This window comes from Hyperolius riggenbachi, chromosome 3, assembly GCF_040937935.1.
Source record: "Hyperolius riggenbachi isolate aHypRig1 chromosome 3, aHypRig1.pri, whole genome shotgun sequence".
Lineage (NCBI taxonomy): Eukaryota > Metazoa > Chordata > Amphibia > Anura > Hyperoliidae > Hyperolius > Hyperolius riggenbachi.
Window position 1 is genome coordinate 224,937,072 of NC_090648.1, and position 15,991 is coordinate 224,953,062.

At 43.5% G+C, this 15,991-nt stretch overlaps 1 protein-coding gene across 3 annotated transcripts in view; it reads left to right on the top strand.

Annotated features, from left to right (window-relative positions):
* CHRNB4 (cholinergic receptor nicotinic beta 4 subunit) overlaps window positions 1-15,991 on the top strand; it is a 71,434-nt gene that overhangs the window by 14,812 nt on the left and 40,631 nt on the right. For 2 of the 3 annotated variants that reach the window (XM_068272610.1, XM_068272611.1), the window contains exon 1: window positions 14,445-14,733. In XM_068272610.1, coding sequence (XP_068128711.1) covers window positions 14,682-14,733 — 52 coding nt within the window. In that variant the 5' untranslated portion in view covers window positions 14,445-14,681. Of the gene's footprint in view, window positions 1-14,444; window positions 14,734-15,991 lie in introns of those variants that run through there. The other variant, XM_068272609.1, reaches the window with a different exon arrangement.

Consider the following 15,991-nt stretch of genomic DNA (forward strand, 5'->3'; position numbering starts at 1 on the left):
TCCTATGTGGTTTCTCTAAAAAAAAGAAAAGAAAAAAGAGCAGTTAAAAAACTAGAAACTTTTACAGAGCATCCAGGATTTTTGTAAGAAACTAGAAAAAACCCTTTCCCCATTCTCTTTAAAACGCCATGCTAAAGTAATGCTTTATGCATTTACAATTTTTACTAAAATGAACCTAAAAGACCCTTACTATAACAGCTGTGCTGACTATACCTTTGCTGCTCTAAAATATATTTAGTCTTTTATAAAAATCCTTTTGGTTCTGGTTCGCCATCTGTGTACTCTGTAGACATGCCCCTCACACCAATGGTGACAAACAATTGGTTATGGTGGAATTTATTCGACCAGTTGTATTGCCCCCAAAGTGCAGGAAGCATTCTGTGGGGTAGCTTCACAAGAGTGTCCAAGACAAAATATTGGTAGGTTTTTAGAAATCCGTGCAGAACTGTCTCATACATCTTAAGAAATCAGTAGATAGTGCAGTTTCCTTCTTAAACTGTTCTAAAATAGGAGGCGTTAGGAAGGTGTCTCAGACAGTGTAGTGTGTGAGGGAAATTGCTGTTGCTGAGGTAACCAATACATCTGCTGTAATAATACCAGCAGGCTCTGAGGGATTCAGCAGTGAGGAGGAGCACTTCACAAATCATGTCTAGTCTACACTGCACAATCTGTAGAAGTGCTATTAAGCACTTTTTAACCTCTTGAGGACTGCAGGGCTAAACCCCCCTAGTGACCAGGCCATTTTTAGAAAGAAAGGCCAATGCAGCTTTAAGGCCAAGCTGCAGGGCCGCACAACACAGCACACAAGTGATCCCCCCCCCTTTTCTCCCCACCAACAGAGCTCTCTGTTGGTGGGGTCTGATCGCTCCCCCCATGTTTATTTTTTTTTTATAAATATTTTTGTTTGTGTTTTAAAAAAAAAAAAAAATGTTTCTTTAAACCCATTCCCTCCCTCCCTCCCTCCCCCCAGCCAGCCAATCATGGCGATCAGCTCTCAAAGGCTTCACCCTATGAAAGCCGATCGCTCTCTTTTCCCCCAGGGGGACAGCCGTGTCACACGGCTGTCCCCAGTGCAGCGATGCTGCTGATCGCAGTGCTGCACCATGTAAATAGACGGCGATTACGCCGTCTAACAGTTTCCGAGCAGCAATAGCCGCTCTGAGACTGAAGGTGGGGTGGAGCTCCGCCCCCCAAGCAGGAGATGCGCGCGCAGCCTGCGCGCGATCTCCTGCAAAACAGAGCCCCAGGACTTTACACCAATCGGCGTTAGGCGGTCCTGGGGCTGCCGCCGCGGCCATGCCTATCGGCGTGACGCGGTCGGCAAGAGGTTAATCTACAGCAGTTTAGGAATGGATTTGCACTTTTCTTGGCTGTAGTGCAGTTCTAGAAATTCACTCTAAACTGCCGCTTTTAAGTAGAATTTAAGAATTTTCTTATTAGTATGCAGAACTGTTCCCCCTGCTGGATAGAACTGTTTGAGAGAAAAAAACAGTAATGCTTTGATAAATCTGGCCCTGTTTCTCCTCCTCCCCTCTTCACAGGAAAGTACATGCATCTTGGCTAAACAAGACCTGCACACTGTCACCTAAAATGATCATGAATTATTTTTTCAATCAGCAAAAGTGTATCTTTGCAGGGTTTTATGCTTCACCAACTTGGGGCATCCAAAAAGAAATGTCTGTATCAGGCAGTAAACTGTATTACAACAAACCAGAGTATACACCAGAGGCGTCATTACAAATCATGGGGCCCCCCAGCGAAACTTTAATGGGGCCCCGCAATATTCACGCCCTTTCCTTGCCTACTACCCCTTGTGAAACTCACAGCCTCGGAGCCCATCTTACAAGGGTCCTAAAACAAGTATCATAATCTTCACATCCATAACAAGTGTAGTTACAAAAACATATGATAAAAAGGATAGACCCTTTTATCAGAGCAAGTTAAGCAGTAATTGTGGCCCCCTTACAGCTTTGGGCCCCAGTGTGGTCGCAAGGACTGCTCCCCTCTAATTACGCCCCTGCTATACACACAATGTATGTTCAAAGAGCAGCTATGACAGCTGTGGGTTTACTGGTCACTATGGTCAACAGACTTATTTACAGCTTTTATACACTACTAGGTTGACCTAAGCCCGTTTAAAAATGTGCTCTAGGTCTCTTCACGCTCCTCCACCGCCAGTCAGTGCGTGCGCACACCCGCCTGTCCGCCTTGTTCCCTGGCCCGTCCTCCTGTCCCTGGCCCGTCCTCCTGTCCCAACGGTTGACTGTACTGCCCACATGCGCAGTACAAAAAAACACGGACACACAGACAGGGAAAGCGGATGACGCAGGGACAGTTAGGTTTTATTGTATAGGATGAGCATAACCCACTGCTAGATTTGCCACAACTTCACGTCTCTCCTTCTCCAATACATTAGACTCCCGGTTAACCAGAACTCAGGCATCCGGCAGTCTCAACTAACTAGCATCCTCTGGTGAAAGAGAATGGGGGCATTCCTATAGCACTTTGAAGAGTAGTGTGCAACGGAAGTGACTTACAAATCAACCAGGTGATTCATTGGTCTTCATTTCTTCACTGCTGCAGCTTCCAGCGGCTTTGCAGCATCCGGTACGTCTCCCCGGTGTATCACCTGACCCGTGTTGGGTCACGTGATGCGTCGTAGACGCGCACGGAAGACGACACAAAGCCACTGGGAGCTACAGGGGTGAAGAAGACTGGCGTTGGGACGATTAGTAAGTGATTGTGCTGCACACCCACTCTGCCTTTTATCCGGGGTGGGGGGGTGGGGGGCAAGGTTAGTGTTATATTCAACCAAGGCTGCTTCACTTCTCAAGCAACCGGCAAGAATACACATCAGGCAATCCCCACCTGTTCCGGATGAATGAGACTCTCCTTTAGTATAGGAGACGTAAGAGAGACATGAGTGTCCCAGATTCACTGTCAATAAAGGAATACACTTAGCCTGAGCACAGACGTACAGTGAAGTTTGGATGGATAATTAATGTGACATGATTTGTCCACTAACTATATTTTATATTATAACTTGTTAGATGCTAGTGCATTCCTCTACAGGGCTTATCGAACCCTTCTCCTTTATTTAAGAAAACTAGGAAAATGTGTAGATCATAATTGGAGGTTCACATCAAATAATCCGAGTCACATTGTAGGTCACATTTGTTTAATATAAAATGAAAATAGCAAAATTGGTAACGTTTGAAGGCATAATGTGATTTAGAACTCATGCTGGCTTTTTGTAGCACTTAATTCCCAGTGTGAAATCTTTTCCCGTTTTAAAGACTATAAATATTAACTGATGCCAGAAAGTGTAGTACATACAGTGGTAAAGTACTTCTGACATCTCTTGCATATACTGTACTCATTGTTAAATCAGACTTTGCTACTGCTTTGTATCTTATCTGATGTAGTCCTAGCAATCTCTGGAACTTACAACAGCCCTGAATACCCATACTCAGTGGTGTAGCAATAGGAGAAGCAGGGATTGCGACTGCATCGGGGCCCTTGGACCAGAGGGGACCTCCCTCAATGCCTGTATTAGCTCTCTATTGGTCCTGTGCTGGTAATAATCATGCCTATAGATGCTTTAACCACTACACTACTAAGGGTTTTTTCCCCTTCTGTACCACAGTAATTTTCATCTTTCAACACTCCTTCCATTAATTCGCCTATAACTTTATTACTACTTATCACAATGAAATTATCTATATCTTGTTTTTTTTTGCCACCAATTAGGCTTTCTTTGGGTGGTACATTTTGCTAAGAATTATTTTATTTTATATGCATTTTAACTGGAAATATAAGAAAAAAAATAGAAAAAAATTCATTATTTCTCAGTTTTCGGCCTTTATAGTTTTAAAATAATACATGCTACCGTAATAAAAACCCACACATTTTATTTGCACATTTGTCCCGGTTATTGCAAGATTTAAAATAGTTTCCAAGTACCAATATTTTATTTGGAAATAAAGGTGTTTTTTTTTTTTTTCAGTTTTGTGTCCATCACTAATTACAAGTAGAGATGGCCCGAACCGTTGGCCGGGCGAATCTCTCTGGGCCTTCTACTACTTCCGGGCCGCAATGACCCGGAGTAGTACGCCTGTGCTGCCCGGCGAAGCGCGTCCTAGATCGCGCTCCTGTTGCTGGGCACTTTCTGCGCATGTGCGTGACGTCACTCATGACGTACATGCGCAGAAATTGCCCGGCAACAGGAGTGCGATCTAGGACGCGCTCCGCCGGGCAGTGCAGGCGTACCACTCCGGGTCATTGCGACCCGGAAGTAGTAGAAGGCCCACAGATTTTGAGATGTTCGCCGGCGAACGGTTCAGGAACCGTTCGTAACATCTCTAATTACAAGCCCATATTTCCAAAATTAACAGTAATATACCCTAATAGTTTTATTAGGGTAACTATGGGAGAGTGTGGGAGGTAAGCGGTTAATTTTAAATGTATGTGTAGGTCTTTTTACTAAACTAAATGTATATAGGTGTGATTTTACTATTTGCCCACAAGATGTCCCCACACATTTTCTTCCGTGTGCTATAACTAACGCGTATATGTGTTACTGTGTTAGTTACAATGACCGCAGGCATCTCATTGATGCCAGTGATGACTGACACTGGGACTTAGATCAATGAATGGGAACTCCCATTAATTGATCTCTCCACTAATGGGCGGGTGAGAACACGCGCGGGAGCAAGCACCAGATTGCGTGACAGCCATTCGCCCCAATAGACGAGTATCTACGTCCCTGGGCAGGACTTGCGGGAGGTATACATACCGTCTGTAACCGCAGTGGTTAAATAGTAGAGTTGTCCCGAACGGTTCGGCCGTGAACGTATTCGCGCGAACATCGATGGTTCACGTTCGTGTCAAAACACGAACTTTATGGCAAGTTCGACCCGCCCCAATACTACATCATTTGGCTAAACTTTGACCCTCTACATCACCGTCAGCAGACACATGGCAGCCAATCAGGCTCCTGGAGCCCCCCCCCCCCCATATAAGGCAGCAGCGTCGGCCATGATCTCACTCTGTCTGCTGCTGTAGTAGTGAGAGAAGGGAGAGATTGCTGCAGAGACATAGGGAAAGCTTAGTTAGGCTCTTGTTAGGCTTGTTAGCTTGCTCACTCTGTCTGCTGCTGTAGTAGTGAGAGAAGGGAGAGGTTGCTGCAGAGACATAGGGAAAGCTTAGTTAGGCTCTTGTTAGGCTTGTTAGCTTACTCCTTGCAAAATACTTATTGCTAAAAAAGCACCCCAAAACAGCTCTTTTGAGAGCTAATGTTCTTGTGATGTGTTTTTGTTTTTTTTGTGTGGCCCACTGACTTGCATATACAGCCCTGTCTGTCGCAGCTGGCCCTTGCTAATTGCTATACTGTGCCAGGCCCAGCACATTCAGTGCCTACCTTTTCACTGCACCTGTGTGTGTGACAGCTGCACATTTGTAATACCAGTCCGTGCTGTGCATACCTTTCACTACACCTGTGTGACAGCACGCAGTTTTATATAGCAGTCACTGCATACCTGTTCACTGTACCTGTGTGTGTGACAGCTGCACATTTGTAATACCAGTCTATGCCGTGCATACCTTTCACTGCACCTGTGTGACAGCACGCAGTTTTATATAGCAGTCACTGCATACCTGTTCACTGTACCTGTGTGTGTGACAGCTGCACATTTGTAATACCAGTCACTGCATACCTTTCACTGCACCTGTGTAATAGCACACAGTTTTATATATGTATCCCACTCCGCCATGCCCCCCTCCAGGTGTTAGACCCCTTGAAACATCTTTTCCATCACTTTTGTGGCCATAATTAGTGTTTGTAGTTTTGAAAGTTTGCCTGCCCATTGAAGTCTATGGCGGTTCGCAAAGTTCGCTGGTTCGCAAACTTTTTTTGCATGTTCGTGTTCGAGGTTTGCGAACCTAAAGTCGGAGGTTCGAGACAACTCTATTAAATAGTAGTGATCACTAATAAACTGTCCCCCTCTTGCACCTCTGACACTGTGGTTGTCCTTTGCAGGTTTTGGTGCACTGTATCAATTGTTATGTAAAGAGTGCTTGGAAGGGGGGCGGAATGTAAAACTTGCCCTGTGGCCCATAGCTCCTTAGCTCCTCCACTGCCCATACTGTTGAATGAACAGCCTTGAAGGGATACTGTAGGGGGGTCAGGGGAAAATGAGTTGAACTTACCCAGGGCTTCTAACGGTCCCCCGCAGACATCCTGTACCCGCGCAGCCACTCACCGATGCTACGGCCCCGCCCCCCTGGGCCTGCGCAGTATGCTCCTGGTGACATCAGCGGGATCGAGGACACGGCAACGCAGGCGCAGTGGTTTTCAGACTTTAAAGTCTGAAATTCCAGAAATGAACCGGAGGCGGGGCCGGAGCATCGGTGAGTGGCTGCACGGGCACAGGATGTCTGCGGGGGACCATTAGAAGCCCCGGGTAAGTTCAACTCATTTTTCCCCCGACCCCCCAACAGTGTCCCTTTAAAAAGACAAGCAGGGGATACCGCTTCACTGTACCATGCGAGACAGTGCAGGAACACAGGCAGCCAGGTCCAATACGTCAAGACAGTCAAGTGCTTTTCCTTTTGTATCTGGATATGTCCTGAATAAATTTATCGATTTATCGATTGTGGAGACATTGGTGCGGACCCTACTTTCCAGTGTCCCTTTAAGCTGGCCATACAGTAATAGATTTGCGCCAAATGTTCTGAAACAATCCATTATTTTCTGAAAATAAACGATTTCGAAGGAATTGATTCCTACCACATACTGCACATCAATTTCCAATAGAAATCAGTGGGGAATTTATTGAAAATTAATCGAACTGCAACTTTGCACTGTCTGACGCAGTGCAACGCTATGGACCATCGATTTAGCAATGTTCTCACCCCGACCCCAATCGACCTACATTTTCCATCCTCTCTGAGCTTCACTTTCAATCAATTTTATTGTCAAAATCGAATGGGGAAATCGATGGGTGTATGGGCACCTTAACAATTGCTTATCCTTAAAGCAAACCTGCTTGGAAGATGTTTTTAAAAGTTAAATGCATGTATAGATTTAAAGAGAAACTTGAGGCCGAGGATTGAACTTCATTCATCCCAAACAGTAGTTGATACCCTCTTTCCCACAAGAAATCTTTAACTTTTCTCAAATAGATAATCAGGGATATCTGTATAGCTGATTAGCTGATATTGTAGGCAAACTCCTCGCACATGATGTCAAGGCCATGGCAAGAAGTATCTCCCTTCTTGCATATGAATATATAAAAAAACACAACCTTTTAGCATCGTTAATGGGTATGTTTATAGATAATGGCAGTTGGTGCTGTCTGTTGTTTTCCATATCTGCCAATAATAAATATGATAACCTGCAGACTCACAGTAGATCAAAAAACATCAACAAATGACATGGTGAGTATCAATAATTTCTTGATCTACCTTATATTTTTAACGTCCCTTTTTGCAATGTATTGATTTATTTTTTCTCCCCACTACTATCTTTTGGTAAAGTTCCTCTTTAATAAGACATAAACAGAGGTGTGTAAACTCACAATGCTCATTGCCTGAAGGAAACAGGGCTTCCTGTTCCCTCAGGAGACAGTTAGGAGGGGGGAGGGGGCAAGCACATGGCACACAAACATTTACAGTAGGAGGCATAAGGAGGAAAACAGTAGACTCAGCTGCCAAAAGTTAGCAACTAGCTAATGACTGCAGGTACAATTAGTCTCAAATTAGCACAAATCAATAGTAAATTGCAAATACACAGCACTGCTCTCTCCAACACAGCCTCTCTACACAGTAAGGAGTTAATCCAAAATGGCGCCTTCCTTATATAGGGAAGCTCTCCCCTAAGGCGCGGAGCTCAGCTCATTCCTATTGGTTGCTATGGACATTCTGATTAGTCCAAATTTTTTTATTTAAATGCCCTGTAATGTACTCGTAATCGTAATTATGACTCATACCCCTAATTATGAGTGAAATTGCAAGTGCACTCGTAGACATAATTTGTAATTGCAGGTATTACGAACTTCAACCACAATGGAGTAGTGTGTAATTATAGCTCATAATTACGATTACTCATACATTACGAGTCATTATACCCAACACTATTAAGTACATATCTTTAAACAGATGTAAACATTAGGCCAAAAAGGAAGACATAAGAAGAGGAATTAGGGAAGGGGATTTTGTCCCAAAAGAGGACAAAAAAATCCCTTATAAGGGCCCTTATCCACCAGCAGCGATCCAATCAGAATAGCAAAACACATGTGATTTGCCAATTGCATAAGTAGGCATTGTAAAATAGGAATAGCGTAATACCATTTCCATTAAGGCATTTCGATTTTGTTAGAAATGCAATCACATACTTGCCGGATTCTGATAATGATTTTGCTTGTGCTAAACCTGCTGATTCCTGAATCACAAGTGAAAACTCTTTTAAAAAATTGCATCACGCTTGTTTTGCGTTTTACAGTGGAAAAGGGCCCTAAGTCACAAGAAACCTGTATAATGTTCTCATGGGTTTGATTTACTTCTCATCATTTGGACCCAGGTTCACTTTAAAGCCAATTATGCCCTATACTAGCATGTGCAAATGATGACGTCCGATACCAAGAAATTCAGGCCGTGTGAACCTTCCCTGCATGAGCATTACACGTTCAGTGATCTTTGGGCAGCACTACTGGGAGTGACCTAGATTCCTATTTAGACTTGGAAAGACACAGATGAGAATCAGTCTAGATATGATACACGTGGGTGGTGTAAGACTGCACTCTCCTGATGCATGAGTCTCGGAAAGAGCACAGTCTCATTGAAAGGAAGCATCTTTTTTTAAGTTTTTTTTTTTCTAATTATTACAAACATAATTGCTGTGATAAGGAATTATCATAATGGTGTCAGGACTTCTGAAGCTAGAGGTCACCGTTCTGAATTAGTGTTGCTCTTGCAGAGCTTGCAGCTACATACAGTAGGTGCCACATCTGTGACATACATACTCATTTGATCTGCTGCTGCTGATACAGATTGTTGTTACTGAAGGCGGTAAGGCCTGTTTCACATGGACAACTGAAATGTCTGCTTGCCATGCAGTTCAGCCTTGATCTCCGACCACCTAGCAGCTTTCAGCTGTAATTTATGGTAGCCAAATGTCAGCATTCGCAACCACGCACATGTCAGCGTGGTAAAAAAACAACCTTGTGTCACATCTAAGCGTGGCTGCCACAAGCGTAGTGATGCTGCTTTGCAGCTTGTGACACCTGGAAAATGGCCCGCTTAATTCTGGTTTCTGGAAGGACACACACAGTCTGCTTATTTTTGATATGGGGGAAGGGGGTGATCTTTCACATATAGAAGCCAAAACTGTTTCTGTGGCAGTATAATGCACTGAAGATTTTTCAGCATGCCTGATCACCTTGTCAATAGATAAATTAGAAGGTAAGAATGGCCTAAATCCCTTACTCTGCCTAGGGCACTAGTCTTAGTCAGGCTCAGTCAGAGAGTAACTTAAAGAGGCACTGCAGTGACATATAGCAGAATGCAGTACATTATTCAGGATACCCACTTTTACAGTAATTATCCAAGTTTCAACATTCGAAATACTTCCTATATCTACATATAGCTGTATATTTGTATTGGTATATTGCCCTGCGGCTCCCCACAGAGGTGTCTCTCGCTACCTGGGAGAGGAAAAGGATACGTTAAGTAAGGACTATGAGTGACAAAGACTACCCTGCTGGGAAGGGGGGGTTGGAAAAGGCTACCGTACTGCTGCTTGCTGTATACAGTGATGGGGAAGACAAAGGCTACCCTAACACTGCTATGGGGGGAGGAGTCAAAGGTCACCCAATGCTGCTATCCGAGGGCTGGGTGAGAACAAATGCTGCTTCTAATGGGAAGGGACAAAGGCTACCCTAATACAGCTATATGTGGGGTGGGGGTGACAAAATGTGATGGTGCCATAATTTACCTAAAGAGAAACACTGATCTAAAGTACATAATATCATTAATAGTTTCAAAGAAGCCGAATAACCAAAGAAATCTCTGTATGCAAGGGAAAAGGCCAAAAGCCAGTATTGGATGGTCATGACCTTCAAGCCCACAGACGGCGCTGCATTAAAAACAGCAAGATTTTATAAGGGAAATCACTGCATGAGCTCAGAAACACTTTTTAAATCCACTGTTTGTAATACACAGTTTGTTAATTCATCCACAAAGCCATGTTAAAGCTCTATCATGCAAACAAAAAACATGTGTAAATATGACCCAGGAATACTACTGCCTTCTCTGAATCTAAGTTAATTTAAAGTGTACCTGTAGGGAAAAAAGTGCCCTCCAGAGGCTTCCCCTTCCTCCTTTCACTAGCCCATTCCATGCTGGGACCCCCAAAAAGCTGCTTGTTGATGGCTTGCACATGCGAAGTAACACGGACTCACTAGGGCTAGGGTCCCTGCTCTTGAACAGCTTGGTGGAGGAAGATGGGGGAAGCCTCCAGAGGCTTCCCCCTGCTGAGGTAAGTATCTGTTTGTGCTCCAAAATAAACTCACAGGTTTACTTTAAAGGACATCTGTAACAAGAGGTACAGGGAGGTTGCCATATTTATTTCCTTTTAAGCAATGCCAGTTGCCTGTCTATCCTGGTGATCCTGGATATGCATGATGATATAATTTCATGTTTCTGCTACTGCAGCCAAATAGATCAGCAAAGCCGTCAGGCAACTGGAATTGTTTAAAAGGAAACACATATGGCAGCCTTCACATATGGCAGCCTTCACATACCTCCTGCTGCAGTTGTGCTTTAAGAAGCACTGAGTCAAAGAGGAGAACTGTCTTGTGTTCTGACAAATCAAATTTTGAATTCCTTCTGGGAAATCAAGGAAACCATGCTCTCCGGGACCATCCAGCTTGTTATCAGTGCACAATTCAAAAGCCAGCATCCATAATGTTGTGGGGGTGCACTATTAGTGCAGAACAGTATACAAAGGTTTTGAAGCAGTATATGCTGGCAAACTAAATTCTGTATACATTACAGCACAGCTCTGTGGTAAAAGAGTTAGCTTTACTATGTTAGGCCCTATTAAACTAAACATGATATGGAAGAAACCATGAACTGGCATGTCTTTAAAAACTCTGTGATGTGCATGAAATATTATGGGCATGATAATATAATATAATAATATAATGGGCATGAAATATTACCAACAGTAGAATATGGGTAATTTTACTGATATTCTACTGTCTTCTGCTATGCATAGTAGAACATCAGTAGTATTACTTATATTTTACTATCGTCGTTTATTTTCTTATTCTTACTCTAACCTTCCCTGCATCTATGCCCAATGCTACCCTCCCCCTACTTATGCCTAACACTAACTTCTCCCCTTTCTACACTTAACACTAGCCTCCCCCCTACCTACGCCTAATACTAACCTCCCTCCTACCTATGCCTAACACTAACCTCCCCCCACCCACGTCTAACAGTAACCTCCCGCTACCTTCCCCTAACACTAACCTCTCCCCTACCTACACGTAACACTAATCTCACCACTACCTATGTCTAATACTAACCTCCCTCCAAGCTATGCATAACACTAGCCTCCCCCCTACCTACGCCTAATACTAACCTCCCTCCTACCTATGCCTAACACTAACCTCCCCCCACCTACGTATAACAGTAACCTCCCCGTACCTACCCCTAACACTAACCTCTCCCCTACCTACACGTAACACTAATCTCACCACTACCTACGCCTAATACTAACCTCCCTCCTACCTATGCCTAACACTAACCTCCCCCCACCTACGTCTAACAGTAACCTCCCCGTACCTACCCCTAACACTAACCTCTCCCCTACCTACACGTAACACTAATCTCACCACTACCTACGCCTAATACTAACCTCCCTCCTACCTATGCCTAACACTAACCTCCCCCCACCTACGTCTAACAGTAACCTCCCCCTACCTACCCCTAACACTAACCTCTCCCCTACCTACACGTAACACTAATCTTACTACTACCTATGTCTAATACTAACCTCCCTCCTAGCTATGCCTAACACTAACCCCCACCCTATGTACACCTGACACTAAAACCACTGCAATCATTACTGTTAATGTAATCAGTGATTATCGATATAGCATCAAGCCAAATTTAGCAGCCAGCGCCTACGATAATCTGCAACTGGTAAATGAATATATGATATAGCCACACTCAAATTTACTAACGCAAATATTATCTGCTTCACCTGAACTGTTGAAAAAGTGAAATCCCACATAAGACAAAAATGGGGCAATATTTCACTTTCAAAATGACAGAGATTGCTCTGCTCAGTTCCTCCTGTCCCAACTTTTTTTGTTGCTGGCATTAAATTTAAAATAGGAATGAACTTACTCAGCTTCAACACAATTTATGTTATCTTTATACTGTTTTCAGTTAAATACAGGGTATATACAGTATATTTATATATGTTTTGTTTTTACATTTTACACACCACATCCTATTTTTTAGATGCGAATGTGGTATGATGTGATGTCACATGCTGGTATTATTATTATTGATTTATAAAGCACCAACATAGGGCTGGTGCACACCGAGCGGCTTTTTCAGCGTTTCTGCAGCCGCTTGCGGCTGCGGATCCGCTTGGTCAATGTATCTCAATGGGGTGGTGCACACCAGAGCAGGAGGCGTTTTGCAGAAACGAAAAATGCCGGGGTGAGGCATTTTTTGGATTGTGGATGCGTTTCTGCCTCAATGTTAAGTATAGGAAAAACGCAAACCGCTCTGAAAAACGCCTGTTCAGAGCGGTTTTGCCAGCGTTTTTGTTACAGAAGCTGTTCAGTAACAGCTTTACTGTAACAATATATGAAATCTACTATACTGAAATCCGCTGCAGCAATCCGCAAAACGCTAGCAAAACGCCATAGAAAAATAAGAAAAAGCGTTTCAAAATCTGCTAGCATTTTGCGGATCTGCTAGCGGGGTTTGGTGTGCACCGGGCCATATTCTGTGACGCTGTACAAAGTAAGAAACGAACATGGGGTACATAATACAGACAATGGTGTACATACACAAGAAACATAGTGACAAAATACAAAAATGATACAAAATACAGAATACAGAATTGGTAATGACAGTGATAAAAGTAACATGATAAATAAAATGTATAATAATTTTCAAGACACAAAAGGGGGAGAGAGCCCTGCTCTTGAGGGCTTACAATCTAAAGGGAATGTGAAGGGGGGGGGGGGGGGGACAAGAGGAGGGGTAGTATACAACAAATATATAGAGGCAGTGTGATTTAGGATACATAGTAGGAGTGCAATTTGGTCTTAGGACAAAGGGAAGTGGCCTAAGGTAGCACATATGCTTGTCGGAACAAATGAGTTTTTAGAGAGCATTTAATTTAAAGGTAACAAAGGTTGGCGAGTGACAGATGTGATGGGGGAGGGCATTCCAGAGGAGGGGTGAAACACCTGCAAAATCTTGTAAACGTGAATGTGAGGAGGTAATTCTAGAGGAGGACCATGGTACCATTGTAACCGACCCCCCTGAGCCCAAATATTAGTGATCTGCACATGGGTCTAGGAGGATCATGTCATGTGGACAGTACCTGGCAACAGAGAGGATTCCTCTGGAGTTCAGATAAGACTAGTGTTCAGCTCAGCATTATAAACGCAAACATAAAGTATTCTTACAACCTTCATTTTACAGGGGCCAAGGAGCCAAGGACTACAAATGAAAACCTGGCACAGTAATAGCATGGCAAGGTTAATCCCTGTTGTGAGTGTTCTACTGCTTGCACGCTAATAGAACCCTCCATAAACCATACCATATAAGTATGTGTCTGTCTGTATGTCTATCAGTATGTGTGTATCTATCTATCAACACAATTTATATGTTCATTATGTGGATGTATTCCATTAGCATAAAGAGAACACTCTATACTTGTTCATATGTTATCCAACCCACCAGTAATGAGTCCAAGAAAATGCTTTTTTAAATGCTGGTAGCTATGCACTATTAAACCTTGATAAGATTGCTCACAGGCAGCCTGCCTTTTACCATTACATGTTTTACAGCTAATAATGTGCAGCAGACATGGAGGACCGTGCAGCCTCCAGACCATTAAAATATAGTGCTAAATTGCTCTGCTGTCCCAATAGACCATTATGGCCACACACACTGTATGCACTATTGTTTGACCATATACCTATAGAATATAAAGAGAGTTATTACTGCATAGCCCTCTTGTGTTCCTCCAACTTGTGCTGCTTCTCTTTCCTGCTTCATCGCTTCTCCACATTGCTGCTCGTCCACTTCATCCCATCTGCCCCACAAGTCTTCCTATCCTATCTGCCTCACAAGTAGCCACTAAGCCACAACTTTCTTGTAAGAAACAACTTACCTGCACGTGGCTGACATTCCTCCTCCAGTCAGCTCTCCCCTCCCTGCTCCTGTGTGCTCCATTCCCGCACTAAGCAAACTTTAGCATCTGCTGTATGATCCTCGGCGCTGCCTGCATCCCTGACTGTCCACCTGCCTGCCCTGGTGGTACCTGACCTGTCCTCTTCCTGCCCTCCCTCCTCCAGCAGCCTGATCATCACACGGCCACCCAGCCCACAGCCAGACTACAGGACGCTCCAGCAGCTGCACATACCATGGGGAATGTGAGCCGACTTCTGCTGCTCTCCGCTCTCCTCCTGTGTGACTGTGAGTAATTTCTCCTATATTACATCAATGCAGAGGGATAAAGCTCAAGTCTTTCTGCTGAGGACCATCCTGCCAGCGCTATGTACGGTATGAGGAGGATTAAACTTTGTGCAGCAGTCTGCAATACGAGTAGATACACACAGTATCTCCAAATGCATAGAGGGCTTTTTCTCTCTAGTACTTGTATATGATGTCTTACTATTAGTGTATCTATTGTTTTGTTATCATGGCAGCACTAAAGACATATGATCGTGTTAAAAGCATCCACGTTCATAATTCGAGAGAGAATAGTATTGCCACATAACTGGGAATAAGAGACTGGCTGAAGTTCACTGAAGCAGAAAAGTGCATTGCAGGGATTGTTTTGTGCTGTGCTGTATAGTTAAGAAGGTCATTTCAGTCCAATACCTTCCTAAAATTATGCCAGGAAAATTAGCATTGTGCTCTTGTGAATATGTAAATACAATTAGGAACGCTCCACATCCTGCAATGATTTAATTAAACCGATCTATTAATTGTAAAAAAAAAAAAAAAAAAAATCCACACTGGCCTTTATATTTATGTGGATGGCTGTCCTGTTAGAGGTTAAGTAAAGATGTTTTTTTACTATTGTATTGTATTGTTTCAGATTGCTACAGTAGCACACTCATGCCAGCTTCTGTATTTGCTTTCAGTTTTCCATGGATTATAGTTACATTATCTTTAGTGTGTGTGTGTGTGTGTGTGTGTGTGTGTGTGTGTGTGTGTGTGTGTGTGTGTGTGTGTGTGTGTGTGTGTGTGTGTGTGTGTGTGTGTGTGTGTGTGTGTGTAACAGTAGGCACAACTACAAATAGTAATTGTGAATAGTCGGACCCAGGGCTATAACGCTGAAATTATAATTATGGACGAAATGCCCTTATGTAGCATTAAAAATCTGCACTAATTGATTTAGAATCTTTTCATTTTTGGGAGCACTGTTACTTTTGGGAGCACAACGTGTATTTTCATATTACAGCAAGCCTGAAAGTATCAGCATGATAGCAGGACAGGTAGGGATACAGAGAAGTAAGGTTAGCGATAGATAGTATTTGGAAGGGTGTAAATCAGGCATGTCCAAATCCAGTCCTCAAAGGCCATATGTTTGCAGAGGTGTAGCTATGAGGAGCAAGGGGGGACATACGTACCCGGGTGTAGCACTGTAAGGATGCTCAGCGTGGCCGCCATATTTTCCCCTTGCGAGTGACATCTGTCCGTGATGTCACGGGGGTCATGCACGCTG